This window comes from Pelophylax lessonae (genome assembly GCF_965119305.1).
Source record: "Pelophylax lessonae genome assembly, chromosome: 8".
In the NCBI taxonomy this organism is placed as follows: Eukaryota; Metazoa; Chordata; class Amphibia; order Anura; family Ranidae; genus Pelophylax; species Pelophylax lessonae.
Genome location: NC_138775.1, coordinates 272762972 through 272784804, shown reverse-complemented (window position 1 = coordinate 272784804; position 21833 = coordinate 272762972). Strand labels below are relative to the sequence as shown.

Genomic DNA, 21833 nt, shown 5'->3' with positions numbered 1-21833 from the left:
GGAGCTCAGCCTGTTCTCCTCCAATGATCAGACCTGTCCTGACACACACCCCTGCACAGCCTTTCACTGGGAAGTTCAGTGTAGTGTAGTGCTGTTTCTCCTCCCCCAGCTCTTATGCAGAACAGAGGGAATGTGATCGCTTATAAAAAAAATGGAAAAAAAAAGGTATTTATAGTGTTTTTTTATATCTATATAAAAATGTTTTATCTTTCATTTCTATTTTTAAACTGAATGGGTTGTTTTACAAGGTGATCGTTTACAATCACTGCATGTGGAGCTGTATGAGTTTTCTTATACGTGAGTGAAGCGGTTTATGTCATTTATTCAGAGGGATATATTGGTCCTTGTGGGGCTAGGAGGAGGTGGTGGCTACAATTCTTGAAGGAATGAAAAAAGAATTGTAAAGTAATTGGGGAGAGGTAAATGGCGCTGTGAACACATTTATTTATACTGTTGGGTTGTATCTTTCACCTACATTATATCTGCATTTTACATCTTTAGTAGGAAGGGGCATTTACCTCTCCCCCAATTACTTTATATTCTAATTATATATCCATTGGATTATAGTTGGGAGGTCGGCTGCAGCCATCAGTTTGTAATATTTCTTCCTTTTTTTTTTTTTTCCTAAGCGCAGATTATTACTTAGGGCTCTTTCACACGGTCCGCATCCGTAGGCGGATCCGTGCTGCTCAGCGAGGGATCGTAAACACAGATCCCCCACTGAGCAGGAAGGTGACAGCTCCGTCTCCGCTCTGTGTGCAGAGAGGCAGATGTCAGAGCCCCATGCATCTCTATGGGGGAATCGGATGAGAGCGGACCGCCTGTCCGCTCTCATCCGATCCAATCCCCTGGACAGATGGAAAATAGGGTTTCCATCCATCAGGATTTCACGGATTGGGTGCGGGTGTCAGCGGACATGTCTCCGCTGACATACGCTGCCCCATAGGGATGCATAGGGGATCCGATCAGATCCGCCTAAAAAACTGACAGGTGGATCGGATCGCTCGTGTGAAAAAAGAATTGTGTCTGTATTAGTGACTGAGCAATACAGATTTAAGCCCTGTTCACATCGGGGCGATTTGACATGTCAAATCGCATGCCAAATCCCAGCCTATTGCCAGAAATGGCACTGTCCGAATTGAACCAACTTTGCGGCGCTGCACCGATTTCCAAAGGTAGTTTCTGCACTAGTTGAAGAAAAAGGAGGAGTGTGGGACTTTGAATGAGTATAGCTAGACATATATATCTACTATATGGTGTAATAGGCATGTCCTACTGCTTATTGTCAGTCCGTGAAGGACTGACAATGCATAGGTTGGATTAATGTAGCATATATGACTCTGTAAATCATATTATTAAATCATAATAAATGCCAATTATATTCAAAACAAAGAAAATATATCATGTCCAAAATCACAATAATAAAACATATTTATTGTGGAAATATTCTTTTTTTCTTTTTTACAGGTAAGCACCTTTTAAAATATAAAACTTTATATGACCCAAACCATGGGGACCCCTCAAGGGTTAACACATAATCGAACATTTAACTATTCTAATCTGGCACGATATATTACCATAATAATACAGATTATACATACAGAACATATACAAGGAAAGACATACATGAATGTATATAAATTAGCAATAAAACCATACATATTCATATTAGAGATCAAAAACCGCTTGATATAAGAATGTGAATCTCATTGAAAAACATAATCTTAAAATTAGATAGGATTTTCATGGAGTAACTTGGATGATTGTTAGTTTATTGTACCAGGTGTGAATAAGATGATGTAAGTAGTATGTCGGCTCGACGCGTTTCGTGGAGCTTTGTCCACTCATCAGGAGCAAAAAAGAATTGGTTTCTGAAAGTGAAAATATGAATAAGGTTTTGGTATAGATGTAGGATATGGAAAAAAAAAAAAAAAATTAATAATATTTTATATAAGATCAATAAGGGGATGAACACTACCTTTAACTAGTGTCATCGATCCATAAACAAACCAGTCCGGTGCCGGCAAACAGGGGTCGCTCCAGGAGAACGCCTGTCCCGGGGCTGAAGCATGGGTTGCACCCCACACACATGGGGGCAGCAGGAAAGAGAGGACCCAAGTAGAATTATATATTGATAAACGAACCAAACAGAGAGGCTTTTGGGAGATTAATCCAAAAAGTATGGGTCAGCGATCGTTGGAACCTGAGGCAGTCTGAAAATATATGTATAGAATTGGGATAAATATCTAACATGAACTAAAAGGAAAGAAAAAATATATATAGTCTCACAAAATTCTGTCTTGAATATATTATATACGGGGTTCAAAAAAGATTTTTTGATCCCAAAGAAGAATCTGCCTGTGGGTGACCGAGCATTGGATAAAGGTTGGAAGAAGGGGGATTAGACGGTACATATAGTTGGAATGGTATCTAGCAAGCGTGTCATATAGTTAAGTGAAGTAAGATGAGATAAGTGATGAAAATTGGATATACATGGAGAATGACCAGAAATCATGTACAGGATTGCATGCACTGGAAACCAAAACGACCAGATAAAGGAACATATTAGGAAGAAGATCACCAAGTGTGAGAGGATATATGAAAAAGTGATGGATTAATGATGTGGTGATATATAATTAAATGGGAGACCTGGAAAGGTTAAAGAAGGGACCAAATGGTCCAGACCGATAAAAGTGAAACGGTATTAAATACACAAGGGTCAAAAGGAGAAGAGGTGCCAGAGTGACAAGTACGTGAGGGCTTGTGAAAGGCAAAAAGCGTGGAATTAACCAGTGAACCTAAATTAGGTGAAAAAGGTGGAAAGTCTATTGGAAAAATAAATCAGGGTGAGCAGTAGCATGTAAAATGATTTACCAGAGAAAAAAATCCGGAGAACATAGGAGAGGTCCAAACAAACCAGCGCGTCCATAGTGAGCGGGAGTGAAGACCACGCTAACGCCATGTTGAGCGTCAGTATATATAGGCGGTTCACGTCTCCCACCTACATCCGGTCGGTCAGACCGGATGACGGCGGGAACAGACCGCCCACTGACGTCACATGAGATGGAAGGAGTTGCCATAGCAGCGTGACGCCGACTGGAGTCACGTATCAGGCCACTCGGAAACATGGCGCCGATGGAGGGCGTGACGCTCCGCCCCCGGCCCGGATGCCGAAGCAGAGACGGGCTCGGGAGGGGAGAAGTCCGGCCACCCATCGCAGCCCCGGACAGGAAACCCGAGGCAGCCCTGACAGCCTACTTACGGACCGGATGTAAATGGATTAAAACACACTACATCTGTACTTAGTAAAAGTTGCTGATTGTGTGTCTTGCTAGATACCATTCCAACTATATGTACCGTCTAATCCCCCTTCTTCCAACCTTTATCCAATGCTCGGTCACCCACAGGCAGATTCTTCTTTGGGATCAAAAAATCTTTTTTGAACCCCGTATATAATATATTCAAGACAGAATTTTGTGAGACTATATATATTTTTTCTTTCCTTTTAGTTCATGTTAGATATTTATCCCAATTCTATACATATATTTTCAGACTGCCTCAGGTTCCAACGATCGCTGACCCATACTTTTTGGATTAATCTCCCAAAAGCCTCTCTGTTTGGTTCGTTTATCAATATATAATTCTACTTGGGTCCTCTCTTTCCTGCTGCCCCCATGTGTGTGGGGTGCAACCCATGCTTCAGCCCCGGGACAGGCGTTCTCCTGGAGCGACCCCTGTTTGCCGGCACCGGACTGGTTTGTTTATGGATCGATGACACTAGTTAAAGGTAGTGTTCATCCCCTTATTGATCTTATATAAAATATTATTAATTTTTTTTTTTTTTTTTTTCCATATCCTACATCTATACCAAAACCTTATTCATATTTTCACTTTCAGAAACCAATTCTTTTTTGCTCCTGATGAGTGGACAAAGCTCCACGAAACGCGTCGAGCCGACATACTACTTACATCATCTTATTCACACCTGGTACAATAAACTAACAATCATCCAAGTTACTCCATGAAAATCCTATCTAATTTTAAGATTATGTTTTTCAATGAGATTCACATTCTTATATCAAGCTGTTTTTGATCTCTAATATGAATATGTATGGTTTTATTGCTAATTTATATACATTCATGTATGTCTTTCCTTGTATATGTTCTGTATGTATAATCTGTATTATTATGGTAATATATCGTGCCAGATTAGAATAGTTAAATGTTCGATTATGTGTTAACCCTTGAGGGGTCCCCATGGTTTGGGTCATATAAAGTTTTATATTTTAAAAGGTGCTTACCTGTAAAAAAGAATATTTCCACAATAAATATGTTTTATTATTGTGATTTTGGACATGATATATTTTCTTTGTTTTGAATATAATTGGCATTTATTATGATTTAATAATATGATTTACAGAGTCATATATGCTACATTAATCCAACCTATGCATTGTCAGTCCTTCACGGACTGACAATAAGCAGTAGGACATGCCTATTACACCATATAGTAGATATATATGTCTAGCTATACTCATTCAAAGTCCCACACTCCTCCTTTTTCTTCAACTATGTTACTAGGGATGGAGTTAGCTAGACAATTATACTTCCGTGGCAGATCACTTTCCCTTGTTTGCCTTTCCCCAGTTTCTGCACTACTTTTGGCGACTTCGGTGGCGATTTCAATAGACATCTGTGCATGAACCCGTACAGATGCCTTTCAAATTGCCCCCGAACTCGCAATAAAATACGGGTTTGAAATCATGAAAGTTCAGATCAGTGCAGTTTTTTCAACTTGATCGCAGCCCTGCTAAAACGTGTGAGTTCAAATGAAAAATGCAGCATTTGATAAGAAAAAGCTGCATTTGACCTACTTTGCCTGCAGCTTAATAAGACATGCTGTGTCTGAAGAAATGCAATGCAAACAGGTCAAATGCAGCTTCAGAACTGTCATCTACACCAGTGGTCCTCAACTCCCGGTCCTCAGGCCCACTAACAGGCCAGGTTTGCAAGATAACTAAATTACATCACAGGTGATCTCATTTGCTGCTCAGTGATTGCAGTATTCTAGTCTGCATCTCCCCAAGGTAATACTTAAAATCTTGCCTGTTAGTGGGCCCGAGGACCAGAGTTGAGGACCACTGATCTACACTACCTAAGTCAATTGGGAATCTGTGGCTGAACTATGAATCTGCGGCTGGACTATAGGAGGTGAAGGAGTAGGGATCGCTACCATGGTTTTGCATGGTTCCCCTGCAGCGGTGGTAGATGGGACATGTAGCAATTCATGGGGGAACAATCCTTGAGAATAGGTGATGTGGCTGTGCCTTGCTCGCCCGAGAAACGATCCAACGGTGCCACAGAATAGATCGGCTTTGACCGCCTCTATGGCCTTGGAGGACCAGAGCAACGTCATGACGTAATTTCCGGTCTAGGGTGAAAGAAAACATGTTTTTTTTTTCCTGACCCTTTGCTTTTAAAGATAAAGAAGAGATTTGGGCCTTTTTGACCCCAGATCTTTTCATAAAGAGGATATGTCATCTTTATTTCCTTTTATATGTTTACATTCCTTGTAATCGGAATAAAAGTGATCTAAAAATTAATAATTAAAGGGACCGTGTAATAAAAAAATAATAAATAGAATCAGAAGGTTGCATGTTCAAATTACATCGAGGGCACCAAAAAATAAACAGAAAACAAAAAAATGTAAAGCTCCCCCATCCTTCTGTGCTCGCACGCAGAAGCGAACGCACGTATATGTAAACGGTGTTCGCACCACACATGTGAAATATTGCTACTAATGTTAGAGAAAGAGCAAAAATTCTAGCACCAGACCTCCTCTGCAACTCTAAACAGGTAACCCGTAAAGGCGTTTACAATGTCGCATATGGAGATTTTTAAGTACTGTAGTTTGTCGCCATTCCACGAGCATGCGCAATTTTAAAGCATGCATGTTAGGCTTCTATTTACTCAGAATAACATCATCTTTAATATTATACAAAAAAATTGGGGTATATATATTTTTAAATTCATTAAAATTAATTTTTTCCCATCTTCCAACCCACCTCATGCATGGGGAAAAAGATGAAGGATACAGGCCCATAGTGTTATATGTTTCAAAAAGTTTTATTAAAACTTAAGACTTGCACTCACCAAATGGTAGGTAAAATAAATAAATCACCGGGACCGGATGGCTTGCACCGGAGGGTTCTTAAAGAGCTCAGCCAGGTGATTGCCAGACCATTATTCTTGATCTTTAAGGATAGTTTACAGACGGGTATGGTGCCAGCTGATTGGAAAAAAGCCAACGTGGTACCAATATTTAAAAAAGGGCCGAGATATATCCCGGGTAACTATAGGCCGGTCAGCCTAGCATCTGTAGTCTGCAAGATTTTGGAGGGGATGTTAAGGGACCACATACAAGACTTTAGTAATGAAAACGGTATTATTAGTAGTAATCAGCATGGATTCATGAAAAATCGTTCTTGCCAAACCAATCTATTAACCTTCTACGATGAAGTGAGCTGCCACCTAGATAAGGGAAAGCCTGTGGATGTGGTATATCTGAACTTTGTAAAGGCCTTTGACACCGTTCCCTACAAACGCTTACTGTACAAACTAAGGAAGGTAGGTATGGACCATAAGGTGAGTACCTGGATAGAGAACTGGCTCCAGGGGAGAGTCCAGAGGGTGGCGATAAATGGGGAGTACTCGGATTGGGCGGGTGTGGAAAGTGGGGTCTCCCAAGGTTCTGTCCTGGGACCAATCCTGTTTAATTTATTCATAGTAAATGAGGGGATATCTAGTACAATCTCAGTATTTGCGGATGATACTAAACTAAGTATGCCAATATCTTCTATCCAGGATGTGGAAACCTTACAAGCGGACCTGAACAAAATAACGGGGTGGGCAACTACATGGCAGATGAGGTTTAATGTTGAAAAATGTAAAGTAATGCACTTGGGGGCCAGAAACCAGAAAGCAAGCTACTCACTAGGGGGGGGGAACCTCTGGGTGAGTCTAGGATGGAAAAGGACCTGGGGGTACTGGTAGACAACAGGCTTGTCAGTGGCATGCAATGCCAAGCCACTGCAAGCAAAGCCAACAGAATACTGAGATGTATAAAAAAGGGGATTCACTCCAGAAATAAAGAGATTATTCTCCCGCTCTACAAGACTCTGGTCCGGCCACATCTGGAGTATGCTGTCCAGTTCTGGGCACCGGTCCTCAGGAAGGATGTGCTGGAACTGGAAAGAGTCCAGAGAGGGGCAACAAAAATAATTAGGGGAATGGAGGGCATCCGCTATGAGGAAAGACTACAAGGACTGAACTTATTCTCTCTGGAGAAGAGACGATTGAGGGGGGATATGATATCAATGTACAAATATTGTACTGGTGACCCTAGCAAAAGGAACAAATTATTCAGAGAAAGGAGATACAATAAGACACGTGGCCACTCACTAAAACTAGAGGAAAGGCGGTTTAACCTTAAAGTGCGTAAGGGGTTCTTCACTGTCAGAGCGGTAAGGATGTGGAATTCTCTTCCGCAAGCAGTCGTATCAGCATAGTTTCAAAAAACGATTAGATGGGCACCTTAGAGACCACAACATACAGGGGTATACAATGTACGGATAACAGCAAACACACGCACACATCATAGGCTGAACTGGATGGACTGATGTCTTTTTTCAACCTCACTAACTATGTAACTATGGGCAGGGTATACACTGTACAGCAAAACGCTCATCTGTTCCCACCAAAGCGATGGCCGACTTCTGGGCGTGACGACGTGACGTAAGGCTAGCTCCTCCCATATATACATATAGTGTGTGTGTGTGTGTGTGTGTGTGTGTGTATATATATATATATATATATATATATATATATATATATATATATATATATATATATATATAATGTTTGGGGGGTTATAAGTAATTTTCTAGCAAATAATACTGATTTCAACTTGTAAACAGAAAAGGGGCCTGGTCTTCAAGTGGTTAATGGCACTTAAGCGCCTCTGCTAACAGCAGCGTGCTTTATTTGCGGGTGTGCGAAAGCGTGTGATCACACGCAGCCCTGCGCCTGCATATAGTGTGAACTTCGCCTAAATCATGGACGTAGACTTTAGGTGGTTAAATGCTTTAAGAATATTTTCTGAATTGCATGATCCAATCAGCAGGGGGCGCTGTTTGTCCATCAGACTCTACTATAGACACACTTTTGAGTAAAAGTTCATTGGGTGATATATAAAATAACTTTATTGACAAAAGAAAAATGCAACTAAATAACATTATCTGGCACAAGGTGCGTTTCATTTCTGTGCTGGACTACGCAGTTCGGATACGTTTTTTGTCATTAATCTGCCCTTCACTTGTCAACTCATCCCATAACAACATGCTGAGCGTGGCAGTGGGTCTCATTACACCGAGCTGTACAGACATTCACAAACATGATGCAACAGTCTCCATTAAGGACCGTCAGTGTTCTCCGTACCAATCATATTCTTTCACGGTGGGAAAGGGAGAATCTGATTGGGTGCCATGTGTAGCCAGGACTGTTGTACTTACAGGCACCATCCATTTTGACATTGTACCTCTGTACAGTATTTCACTGGAGAAAAAAACATTTAAATTTGGGGTCTGCTTACAAATGTTTTCAATAAGATTCACACAACAGTCACCCAAGAATGTGTGAAAGCTGGGTCAATCTTGGGGAAAACACAAAAAAATGGACCCTTTGATGTTATCCTGCATTAGGCCTTCTTGAACATCCCGTGAAACGTGACGGGAATGATGATGTCGACTTCGGCTCTGGCGATTTCACTCATGTCTTTGGCATCCAAAATCAGCATGAAAGATGGTTTGTGCCCCACGGCTGGGCAAACAGCGATGCTGAGCAACACGCCTGCCAAATAAAGAAAGATGTATTAAATTCAGATCAAAGATGTCAAAAAATGTAAAATCAAATGGTATGTAAACCCAAGAACAAATATGATCCTGCCAGTAACACACTTCCTATCTTAGAGTGACAATGCTCACTTATTGTACTGTGTCTGTGAAGGAGCAGCACTGTTGCCATAATGCAGCACTACAGAACACCTCTTTATCTATTTATATTTATTGCTGCTCCATATGGGGAAGGTCTTCTGTAGTTTACAGAGAGGACTGGTAACAATGTAACTGATAACAGTTAGTAGAGATAGCACATGGAGTTGTCAGTTCACTAGATTTCTAGCAGGATCAATAGTTATTTTTTTACACTTCACAACAGAGCCAGCTGTCAATCAGGCAGCAGGAGTGGATTTTGACAATATTGTCAGGTTGCTTCTCAAGATTGGAGTGGCTCTGGTCTGTCAGCTTACAGTGGGCAATACCTGGCTGGATCACTTCTGTGTCCCACAAGAGAAGTACGGGCAAAAAAAAAAGCTTTGGTCACACTTCTCTTTTAGAGCCGTATTATTTTTAAAGTCCTCATCTATGAAAAGTCTATGAAATCTATAAATCTATGAAAGTGTCTCTAAAAAGTTATTCTTTTCTCTGTCGCTCATTGACAGACGTAGTCCTCGTTGATTAATAACAACTCAGGTTATACTGCCCTCTACAGGAGTAGGACTAGACAGGAAAGAAAACGTTCTGGCCACACCCTAGGGGCAGTCCCGGAGGGTATATCCTCTCACTTCCTGCTACAGCAAATCAGTTTTTTTCTGTCTAGTTAGGAGTAAGGACCTAGATGCCTTGCTAGGATCTTCGATCCTGGCAGGATTTTTTTTTTTCTTAGAAAGATTTTTTTAGAAAGCTTTTTTCTCCAGTGTTCCTATGAGATCTTCAAGCAAGAAAGCTGGAACTGGGCGACGGGCTGGAGTTTGAGATCCAGTGGTCACCCCAGTTCAGCCTACGAGCGCGTGCAGGCCATAGCTCCGCGCTGGGTCGGCCGCGACATAGTCCCACTGGACGGGGACTGACCCTGCGAGTTAAACGTCTCGCTTAAACGCCAATGACCATGAGTCACGGCGTCCGTATTGGTCGACAGCCCTCCCACCCCGGTGGAGAGGGGTACTGTCAGGAGTTGGCGCCCGCCTGGTTCCGGTATGGTGAGTAGTATGTTCCCCCCTTTTCCCCCTGACGGGTTTGTGGTGAACGCGGGCCCCTCTCTGAAATGGTAAGGATGGGTTTCCCCTCTATCCTATAACATGTCACAGATCCCCCTATTTGAGTGTGATTTTTGTGAACAAGAAACCAGGAGGCTTGGTTTGGGAGCTGACAATCTAATGTCATTTCAAAACTGTAAAGATGACTGAAGTCAGTGGCAGTACTAGAATATTACTGTGGTAGCATAAGGTATCCTACCTGTCAGAGGTGTTCACAGGGCGATATCTATGCATGTATAACTGCAGTCCAGATCGCATTCCTCCAGCAAGGGCAGGCTGCCTTCCGACGGCCAACGGACCGCATGCGGCCCGCCAGGGTCCGGTACCGCCGGCCAGGCTGATCACCATCCAGGGTGAAGTTTGGGGGGCCGATGCACTCCCGCAGGCCGCTAGGCCGAACACAGCATCCCGCAGGCCGCTGCTAAACCGCCGCTATCCTAACAGGCTGCCGCCATTGTCTTGCAGAGCACACAAGGCTGCCATATTGGCGTAGCCTCGTGTCTCCAGCATGGGGGCGGCCATGTTTGAGGTGACCAAACACCTCGTGGAGCCAGGGGGAGGCGCCGGAAGGCGTGTTAAGGGGCGGAGCCGCCTCCTTTACCCAGGAAAAAGGGCCAAAGACTTCCTGTCTGTAACAGGACAGCACTGAGCAAGCTGATGAAAACTTCTGTGCATCAGGGATGAGCCTTGGGGTCTCTCTCTCTCTCTCTCTCTCTCTGTGGGGTCCAAAAAGGCAGGTAACACTGAGGGGCGCTGTTGCGACTGGGGGATACAAAAAAAAAAAAAAAGTTTTTTACTTTGTCATTTTTGGTCGCTGGCAAATGTCTTGTATAATCCATTGACCCTGCCGCATAGGTATCCCCACCTGATCCCCTCAAGGTGTCCGCAGGACCCTCCAGTACCCCACTTGTTTTTAATGCATTATCGGCAGTTTTGGAGTCTTTGGTATCCGGGGTGGAGGTGGCCTGTCAGGGACGGGGGTCAAGAAGCGACCCCCGCCTACCCCTATTTTTTATCTGATACTTCAGATACGGATTCAGAGCTGGTCAATGCAGCTGCAGGTCCCTCTTATGGGGCTGTTGTCTCAGGTAATGTCTCCTCAGCAGTGAGGAGAACGTTTCTGCCTCCGCCATAGCACAAGAGTGGTGGATGCACTAGTTGTGTCCGTCCGGGAAACCTTTAGTCTTGAGGTTACACCGGCAGAGGTAGCTGAGACTGAAATTCCTTTTTGGTACTTGTTAGCCTACCAAAAGGGCAAAGGATTTTCCTTTACCCAAATGGGGTCGTTTTGAAACGAACCCCTGTTATTTCCTAACGCATGGCTAGGCGCTATCCGTTTGAGGAATCCCTCTTTAAAGGATAGACGGTACCACCTGCTGTCTTGCCACAGACTGTTAGGATAAAGAGGACCTAGTAACCAACGAGGACCTTCCCTTTCTGCTCATAAAGAGTTTAACAGTTTCAGGGGTTCTATTCGAACCTGTTCACAATGCCCAGGAAAGAGGGCAAGGTGTGTCCAATTTCTGGACTTGGGGAAAAATAGAGTCCATCCGAACAGTGGTGGCCTCCCTGCATCAGGGGGATTTCCTGGGGTCCATAGACATTTAGGATGCCTATCTTTATATCCCCATCATCGCAGGACATCAGCGTTTTTCTTCGCTTTCCCAAAGATCATCCCTGGTTCCCACCAGGAGACTGAACTATCTGGGCCTAAGGTTGGATACATCCTGGGCAAGAGAGTTTCTCCTTGCGGAGAAACTCCAGAAGGTTCAGTCAACGATTCGGATGTTGCTGTCCGTCAATTGGCTGGGACTGATGGTGGCCTTCTTAGAGGCAGTACCGTATACCCAGTCTCATACCCGAATTCTCTTGAAAGAGATTCTTTTCTAATGGAATCAGAATTCCGATTCCCTGGACAATCGGATCCGGTTAAGCGAGCGGACCAGGAAGTCTCCGATGCTCAACCAGGGGAAGTCATTCCTTCCGATAGTATCCAGGTTACCAATAAGGGTATTGGAACTGAGAGCGATCAGATTTTGTCTGATTTACTGCATCGAGCAGCTCTAGAGCAGCCCGATTCGGATCTAATCGCATATGGCCTCTTCATCCAGAGGTTTTTCACTGGCTGTCCCTTCATTGGGGCACCCCGGATGTGGATCTGTTGGCACCTTGGCTCAACAGGAAGGTGCGGAGGTTTGTAGCTCGCACCCGCGATCCTCTAGCGGACGCAGCAGAAATGCTGATCGCCCCGTGGGGGCAGTTTCAGCTACGGCATTCCTTCCATCCTCTCAAGTTACTGCGGGAACTTCTGCGCAGGATAGAGGTGGAGGGAATTCCAGTTATTCTGGAAATTCCGGACTGACCTCGTCGAGCCTGGGACGCCGACTTGGTGAGGCTAGTCGCGGACGCTCCTTGGGGACTTCCTCTCAGGGAGGATTTGCGGTCTCAGGGACCGATCTTCCATCTTGCTTTACAATCGCTGGCTTAATGGCCTGGCCATAGAGACCCAGGTACTGAAGGACAAGGGAGGGTCAGCTTCAGTTATTCCTACCTCTAGTTAAAGCAAGGAAAGCGACTTCCAGCACATGGAAGTCTTATATTGTGGGGTGTGAATCTCTTGGATTTCCCCCACATACCTATTCGGTGACCCGAATCTTGGTCTGTCTGCAACAAGGGGTTGAGCAGAAACTGTCCTTGAGCATATCAAGGGTCAGGTTTCAGCGTTAGCAATCTTCTTTCAGAAACTTTTGGCTAATCATTCCTTGGTGCGGAATTCCATCCAGGGGGTGCGACATCTGGGATGTCGCACCTGGGATCTTAATTTAGTGTGGTCGGTGTGGTCGGTTCTTCAGAAACTTCTCTTTGAAGATATTAGGGAGATTCCCTTGCTTACATTATCCCAGAAGGTGGCCTTCTTGGTGGCCATTACTTCTGCACGCAGGGTGTCAGAACTGGCCGCATTATCTTGTCGTTCTCCCATATCTGGTGGTTCATAGGGATAAGGTGGTTCTTCTTCCGAATCCATCCTTCCTTCCTAAAGTGGTTTTCAGAGTTTTTCATCTGAATAAAAATATTGTGTTACCTTCCCCGTGTCCTAAGACCAGCCATCCTTGGGAGTTTGCATTACACTCCTTGGATGGGGTTCAGACAATCAGGGTACACTTGACTACTACGAACTGGGTTCGTAAGACGGACTCACTTTTTGTGATCACGGATAGCCCTAGAAGGGGGTTGCCTGTGTCTGCCGCGACCATCTCTAGATGGACCAGTCAGACGGTGGTACAGGCTTATTCTATTAAGGGTCGGAATCTTCCGTTCCCTGTTAAGGCGCACTCTACTCGGGCGCCTAGTGTTTCCTGGGTCTTCCGCCATCAGGCGTCAGCGATCCAGGTTTTCAAGGCGATGACTTGATCGTCAGTGCATACCTTTACATCATTTTATAAAGTTGATGTGATGGCATCGTCAGATGCCTCTTTTGGCCGCAAGGTTCTGCAGGCCGCAATTTGAGGAGACCGGTGGTCTACCTCGAGGGTTTGTTGGGTTTTTCACTTAGGTCTCATCTTTTTACTCGATGAGTCCTTGATGCTTCTGGTTGGCTCCAGTTGGGCCTTCTGGATTTTGATTTCTGTTATCCCACCCCTCATTTGTGGTACTGCTTTGGGACGTCCCGAGTTGTTATTAATCAACGAGGACTACGTCTGTCAATGAGCGACAGAGAAAAATGGATTTTTGTAAAATCTTACCGTAAAATCCTTTTCTCTTAAGCTCATTGACAGACTTAGTACCCGCCCCTCTGTTTTTGAGTTGGGTTGGGTTAAATTCTCTAAACACTGCTTTGTGACATAACTGATTTGCTGTAGCAGGAAGTGAGAGGATATACCCTCTGGGACTGCCCCTAGGGTGTGGCCAGAATGTTTTCTTTCCTGTCTAGTCCTACTCCTGTAGAGGGCAGTATAACCCGAGTTGTTATTAATCAACGAGGACTACGTCTGTCAATGAGCTTAGAAGAAAAGGATTTTACGGTAAGATTTTACAAAAATCCATTTTTATTCCCTCCTAACTATTAATTTGATTCAAACTTTCAGGTTCCAGCTGTCATTTTTAAAGGGCAGGTTTGACTCTGGGGGCAATTAGAAAATAATGCATGTTTTTATACTCCGAATTCTGTGTTGTTAGACTGTATACTCCTCGGGGGAGGAGCCTGAATGCACTGGGGAAAATGATGACCCTGTGTCAATACAAAGCTATGTGAACACTGCTGTATCTGAGCAGCCAGACTCAGCCTACCATGAAAATGTAAAACAACAAGGTGGCCGGGACACCTCCTTAACCTCCCCAGCGGTATTCCGGAGTGTGGCTCGGGTTAATTTTCAGTACCAAAAGCGGTAACCCCGAGCCTCACTCGGGATTACCCCAGAATCACACTCACCTTTCCTGCGATCCCCCGCCGTCCTCCAGCCTTCCTCCCGCTGTCCTCCCGCTCTGTGCCCGGCAGATTTCGGCACCTGTCTTCTGTTTCCCTTCCCTGCGAGCGTTGCGACGCAGGGGGGTGGAAGCGGCGGCAAATTCAAAAATGTAAATACACCAAATGAGATAATACAAAGCTGTGATCCTAACGGATTACACTGTATCATCCCATTTCACCACAGGATTTCACCTGGTAACTTTTCCAGTGCCCTGCCTGTGCTTTTCCAGTTCTTTGTGCCTGGAAAATAGAGAACGACCATGGCGTCCAAAAAGCGTTCTTTTTGCGCAAAAGCGATTTTAGACGAACTGGAAAACAGCGACAGCAAAACAGAGTTACTTGAAGAACTGAGCGTTAGCGATTCGTGGCAAAATTTGTCATCAGGTACAGAAAGTGATGACAGCGACGATTCTGATGTCTCTTTCTGGCACATAGATGTGGAATTTGGGAAGTATATAAAATGATTCTTCAGAATTTCCAACGGAGCGATGTGCCAGAAAGAGACATCAGACTCGTCGCTGTCGTCGCTTTCCGTACCCGATGACAAATTTTCCCAGGAATCGCTATCGCTCAGTTCTTCAAGTAACTCAGTTTCACTGTCGCTGTTTTCCAGTTCGTCTAAAAGCGGTTTTGCACAAAAAGATCGCTTTTTGTACGCCATGGTCGTTCTCTATTTTCCAGGCACAAAGAACTGGAAAAGCACAGGCAGGGCACTGGAAAAGTCACCAGGTGAAATCCTGTGGTAAAATGGGATGATACTGTGTAATCCGTTAGGATCACAGCTTTCTATCATTTCATTTGTTTTTTTTTTTACATTTCTGAAATTGTCGCCGGTTCCACCCCCCTGCGTCGCAACGCTTGCAGGGAAGGGAACCGGAAGACAGGTGTCGGCATCGGTCGAGAGCACAGCGGGAGGATGGCGGGGGATCGCAGGGGGAAGGCGAGTTTTAAAATATAAAACAACAGATTTCCGTGCAAACAATGTACCGCTTTTAGCACAGAAATCCTGACATAATCAGACCGCCAAGGAGGTTAATGTTTGAGGAATTTTTATTTGTTTTTTGGTTAAAGCTGAAGTTTATTGTGCTTATAGCCTGCTTTCTATGGTTCCTACCTCGCCTCTCATCAATATGTTAATGAACTTTTAACCACTTGCCGTCTGCTCACTAGCGCTCTACTGCAGCAAAGTGGCTCTTTTAGGTCTGACGACGTAGACCTACGTCAGCAGACACTCCCCCTTCTCAGTCACAGCGGGAGTCGGGCCAGGGGAGGAGCGGCGGCGATCGCCTAAGACAGTGACAGATTGCAGGGTTCAGCATAGCTAAATCTGCGATCTATCCTTGTGTCACTCAGTCCCCTCCCCCCACACACGTTAGTAAGCACCAGGCATACATTAACCCCTCCCTCTCCAATAAAATTAACCCCTTCCCTGCCAGTGTCATTTTTACAGTAACAGTGCATATATATATATAGCACTGATTACTGCAGTAATGTCACTGGTACCCCCAAAAGTGTAGAAAACGTCAGTCAAGGGTCCGATCTGTCCGCCGCAATGTCGCAGTCCCGCAAAAAAAAAAAATCGCAGATCGCCGCCATTACTCGTTAAAAAAAAAAACACCAAAAATGACAGAAATCTTTCCCTTAGTAAACGCAATAACTTTTGCGCAAACCAATCAAAATACGCTTATTGTGATTTTTTTTTTACCAAACATAGGTAGCAGAAAACAAATTGGCCAAAAATTTTAAAAAATTTAGATTTTTACATTTTTTGGGGGGGGGGGGGGGGGAATTTCGTATAAAAAATGTTAAAAATATTGTTTTTTTGTTTATAGCGCAAAAAGTAAAAATCGCACAGGGCATCAAATGCCACCAAAAGAAAGCTCTGTTTGTGGGGAAAAAAGGACGTAAATTTCGTTTGGGTATGGCGTCACACGACCGCGCAATTGTCAGTTAAATTCGCACAGCGCCGAATCGCAAAAAGTGGCGTGGACGTAAGACAGCAAAATCCTCCGGTGTTAAAGTGGTTAAATACCACCAAAAGAAATTTTAATCTGTCAAAAAAAATAAATAAATAAAATAATAAGATAAAATATCATATAGGTACAGTGTTGCATAAGCACTTAATTAGGTAAAAAAAATCTACGCTCAAAAAAATTTAGCAAAGGTAAGTGAGAAGAAATAGCAGCTGGCACAGGTCAATAGATATATCCAGCGCTGCTGTAAGAAATCGCGGGACCCTGTACAAACTACCTGGCAGGGCCCCCCCCAAGAAAATATTAAAGATAGATTTAGCTAATATTACAACAAAATCACTATTATCAGACACAAATATAACATAACTCGCATAATTCCTGCTAAATCTAAAAAAAAAAACTATGTTAAATAAAAAAGATGAGATGAGAAAAATATACAGGCTGTGCAGTTGGAGCTCAGTGATCAGAGAGACAGAGAGAGAGAAACAAAGTTACAATTTACAAATAAACTGCTGAGCAGAGATAAGAGCTGGGAGGGGGGGGCCACACAAGGGAGGGGGATTAGTGAGGGACAACTGTCTCTTTCTCAACAGATAAAAGCGGATATCAGGGAGAGGGACAGATCAGATTCAGGTGCTGGAGGAAGATTTCTGTATTTGTTGTCCATCGCTAATCCCCCTCTCTGTGTTGGCCCCCCCGTGTGCTCGGGCCCCCTACAAGAGGGCTGGTGGCCCCCCCCCCCTATCAGCGGCCCTGGATATACCTACATACAATAAAACAAAAAAAGTGCAGCGCTCACATATGAATCATGAATAATAAGTGAACAGTGAATCATACATAATCATAATATGCAAAGTCGTCAAATTAATACCATAAAAAATGCATAAAAGTGATATAAAGGATTGTACCATAAAAAGTCCATATTGAATGTGCAAACACAAATGTGTACAAGTGGCAAAAAAAAAACACCAGAGAAAAAAGTCCAATGCTGTGAAAAAATTCAAACAAAAAAAACATAAAAAAAAAAGCACCACCAGTCCCAGCAGGCGTGAAAGGATAGTCTTCAAGAAAGACTCCAATATGTGCAGACACCACATCAGACACTGAAGGGGATGGCAGCTTACCAGAATCGAGTGGCTTCCAAACCAATGGAAAAGCTGAAAAACGCTAGACAGAACAGGTGTCCAAAGCATGTGGGAACGTCAGTAATGCTCAATCGGCCGAATGTACAAGAGGCATTGGGATTCCGGTGTACATGGATAAAAGAGGAGTCCTAGCTTAATACAATACATGTAAGTAGATTTATTAAAAATAGAAAGTGCACTCACTAACATCCTAGTGTTAAAGCGGTAGTATACTCTAAAAAAAAAAAAACCCTGCAAGACAAAGGCATAATGAGCTAGTATGCATCGCATACTATTTCATTATGAAAAACTTACCTTAAAACGAAGCCATGACACGGACCCCCGGACACCGCTGTGGGAGCGAACATGATCCCTTCACGTCTCTTCGGGGGTTCGGCGGCTCCGGCGCTGTGAGTGGCCGGAGCCACGATGACGATGGCATTCGCGCGGGGTTTTAACTTCCCGGCAACTTCCCGGCAAGGAACTCTGAAGGTCCGCCGGACCTTCAGAGCGCATGCGCCGCTAGCGTCAGCGGCTGCATGCAGTGCAAATATCTCCTAAACCGTGCAGGTTTAAAAGTCACAAAAATGGGTATACTACCACTTTAAAAGCATGTAGCGATTCCAGAGAAGAAAATGAGCTGCAGCATACATAATACAAAAGATGGGCTGGAGGAGCGTGGTGACGTCACGTCTGGTCCCACCCAATGCGTTTCGTCACAGGATTGACGTAGTTGATTGATGTAATTGTCATTCAAAGTGTGATAGTGCTGAAAGCTAAAAATTGTCCTGGTCTGGAAGGGGGTGAAAATGCCCAGTAGGCAAGTGGTTAAAACACCCTGACGGCTAAGTGTCAGTCTGGAGGAGTGGGCGTGCCCAGGTAACACCCACATGTCATGCTGAGCCTCCATGATTGAAAGAACTGAAATCCAATGAATGAAAGGGGCGGGCCAGGTAATGTCTGGCTGCCTGGGACCAAACCTAGACCTAGACGATGCTGGATGTCCTCCAGGCAGTTAATGATCATGGATCTATCTGACCTTCTGCAGTTTCTAATCCACATTGTGAAATAAGAATAAGCAATATCTGTAGAGGAGAGAAGTCTGTATTTGTGAAAAACTGTAGTTTTAAAGTGGAAAACCCTATGAATTGCTTTCATTTGATAGATCACACTTACTAATCTTATTTTAATACACAGTTTTGTTTTTTTGTTTTTTTTTTTTCATTATTACCGTCATCCTCTTCTGTGGCATCTGGGGATGCTACAAATATCGGCTCGGAGGGGTAGGTGTTGGGCTCTTGCCATACCCAAGTTTCTTTGGTTTTGACATTCAGTTTAGTAAGCTGCAACAAAATAAAATCCTGTTAATAGAGCTCCGCGGAGGCGGGCATACAAGGCAGGGGCAGGGATTAGTGACGCTTACCCTGTCCGGAATAAAATTGTTCAGGCCCAGTGCGTAGGCGAATGAATAATCTTTTCCAGCGTACTTCTTATAATTTATCTGTGGGAATTCAAAGGCTGTAAAGATAATCATAGATTCAGAGGGGGTTGTAGTAATAAAATAATACATTTCATATAAGGCAGCCATGTTTTTTCATGATATACACAGCCTCGGCTTCCTTCTCAGTAGTACTGCACAGCAATCGAGATCATCTTCTCTCAATGTGAGTCTGTCTCACTGTCAAACAATAGACCCTCTGTCCTGTCTAAGGCCGGACATAGATGGTGCAAATTTATTTTCCTTGCAGGAAAGAAATCTGCTCAACTCCCCCATCATCACAGACAGCATTGACAGGGGAATTCCTCCTGGCGGGGAGGGGGGGGGGGGGTGGAGGAAGCCATCACCCCCGGGAGAAAACCATAATTATCGCTAGCGGCTATACCAGCCATTAGTAATAATTGCAAGTGAATCCGGCAGGTTGCTTGCACCCAAATTGATCCATGGATCAGCTTGGTATGTTGAGCCTGCCCACACATGGTTCAAATCTCAGCTGGTTCCTGCCGACATTCCAACCTTCTGTTGCCCTCCAAAGCTAGCAATGCATTTATGCAATTTTCTTTCCTTCAGCCACAAGTTGAAAGAAAGAAAACTGCTTGATTTCCCCCATCAACAGTCAGTTTTGATGGGGGAATTCCTCCTGCAGTGCAGCTGTGTTGTGCCAGAGCCTTCCCCACCGTCAGAATACAATGATCACTGCTGGCGGCTATTGCCATCAACAGTGATTGCATGAAAAAAAAAATGATAAATCAACTTCAGTACAACCAACCTGCCCATAGATGGATTGAAATTCAGCCGTTTGGCAGGAATTTCAAGCAATCTATGGCTGGCTTAATGATGTAAATCACCCCAAGTGACTGCACAGGGTAGAGAGATTTCTGCCAAATGGGGTTGTACAGCATAGTATGTATAATCATTATTTTTTATTTTTTTAAATCACTTCTTGTTAAAAAAAAATATCTCTGTCTCTCTCTCTCTCTCTCTCTCTATATATATATATATATATACATATATATATATATATATATATATATATATATATCTATATAATTGATACTGTATATATTTTAGGTCAACCAAAATCCAAAGGAATGTTACTGGAAAGAAACGTTACACAACAAACACATAGGGGTCTATTTATTAACAATTTGCTGTGCAAATGCCTCAACATTTGCACGAATAATCCCTGCAATGGGTTTAATATATATATTTTTTTATTTCCTATGATCCCCAGCTCCATCTAGTGGCCATAATGTGGTATTTTCCTGAAATGCTTCAATCAGGAAAAGACTGCATTATGACCACTAGATGGAGTTGACGATGCTAAAAAAAAAAAGAATATTGGACACATTACAGGAATTATTTGTGACAGCCATACAAATACTGAGACACAGCGGCTTTTTATCAAAAAGACTCCTTGTTCAGTACAGTTGACAGAAAATACTCTCAAGTACAGCAAATTTACAGATGCGTCTAACAAAATAGTTCCTAAATTGATTCAGGTATGTGACCTACTTTGGGCTATCACTGAGATAAATGAGCAGTACAGCACAATTACTGGACTGAAATACTAACCCGAGCATATGTATGTAATCAGCGTGCATCCTATATATAATTACAGACTATACAAAGAACAAATATTTATGTGCATTATAATGCTTCAATTTGATAGTTTACACTCAAGTGTATGCACAGCCAAAACCTTTTTTTTTTTTTGTGGAATTAGCCACTAGCCAGTGTTTATTTTGTCAACTAAAACATTTTCGTGTACTAAATTATTACTATTTTATTCTACTAAAATACGACTAAAACTAAAAGAATTGAGATGACTAAAATGCGACTAAAACTAAAACGGCATTTTAGTCTAAATACTATGACTAAACCTAAATTAAATTTGACGTCAAAATTAACACTGCACTACCACATAAGAATATGTAGGGGGCATCTACTAAGCTGCTAAACGAAAAGAAAATTAGGAAAAAGGCTTTTCTTATTTTTTTTGTTAATATTGAATGTTGGTAATATGTGCAATGGCATTACAGTCAATACTCAATAGAGTTTATAGTGTTTTGGGTTTTTTATATTTTCAAGTTGTACTTCTGCTTGTCAAAAACGCAATATATTTGTTTATGAAACTTGGTTTTATTTATAAAGACGTTCTATATCACAATGGCTAAATCTGTGTCTGTAGTGCGTGTTCCCCCCCTTAACCACTTTACCACCGGAGGATTTTGCTGTCTTACGTCTGGGCCACTTTTTGCGATTCGGCACTGTGCGACTTTAACTGACAATTGCGCGGTCATGCAACGCCGTACCCAAACAAAATTTACGTCCTTTTTTTCCCACAAACAGAGCTTTCTTTTGGTGGTATTTGATCACCTGTGCGATTTTTTGATCATGCGCTATAATCAAAAAAACAGCGACAATTTTGCAAAAATAACAATATTTTTCACATTTTTTTATATGAAATTCCCCCCCAAAAAAATGTAAAAATCAAAATTTTTTTAAATTTTTGGCCAATTTGTTTTCTGCTACCTAGGTTTGGTAAAAAAAAATCACAATAAGCGTATTTTGATTGGTTTGCGCAAAAGTTATTGCGTTTACTAACTAAGGTAAAGATTTC

At 43.0% G+C, this 21833-nt stretch overlaps 1 protein-coding gene across 1 annotated transcript in view; it reads right to left on the bottom strand.

Annotated features, from left to right (window-relative positions):
- Positions 1-8727: 8727 nt before the first annotated feature.
- Positions 8728-21833, bottom strand: part of RPE65 (retinoid isomerohydrolase RPE65) — a 70628-nt gene continuing 57522 nt past the window's right edge. Inside the window, exons 12-14 of the mRNA XM_082266493.1 lie at positions 19136-19230; positions 18944-19055; positions 8728-8907 (exon numbers count right to left, since the gene is read on the bottom strand). Coding sequence (XP_082122619.1) covers positions 8756-8907; positions 18944-19055; positions 19136-19230 — 359 coding nt within the window. The 3' untranslated portion in view covers positions 8728-8755. The remainder of the gene's footprint in view (positions 8908-18943; positions 19056-19135; positions 19231-21833) is intronic.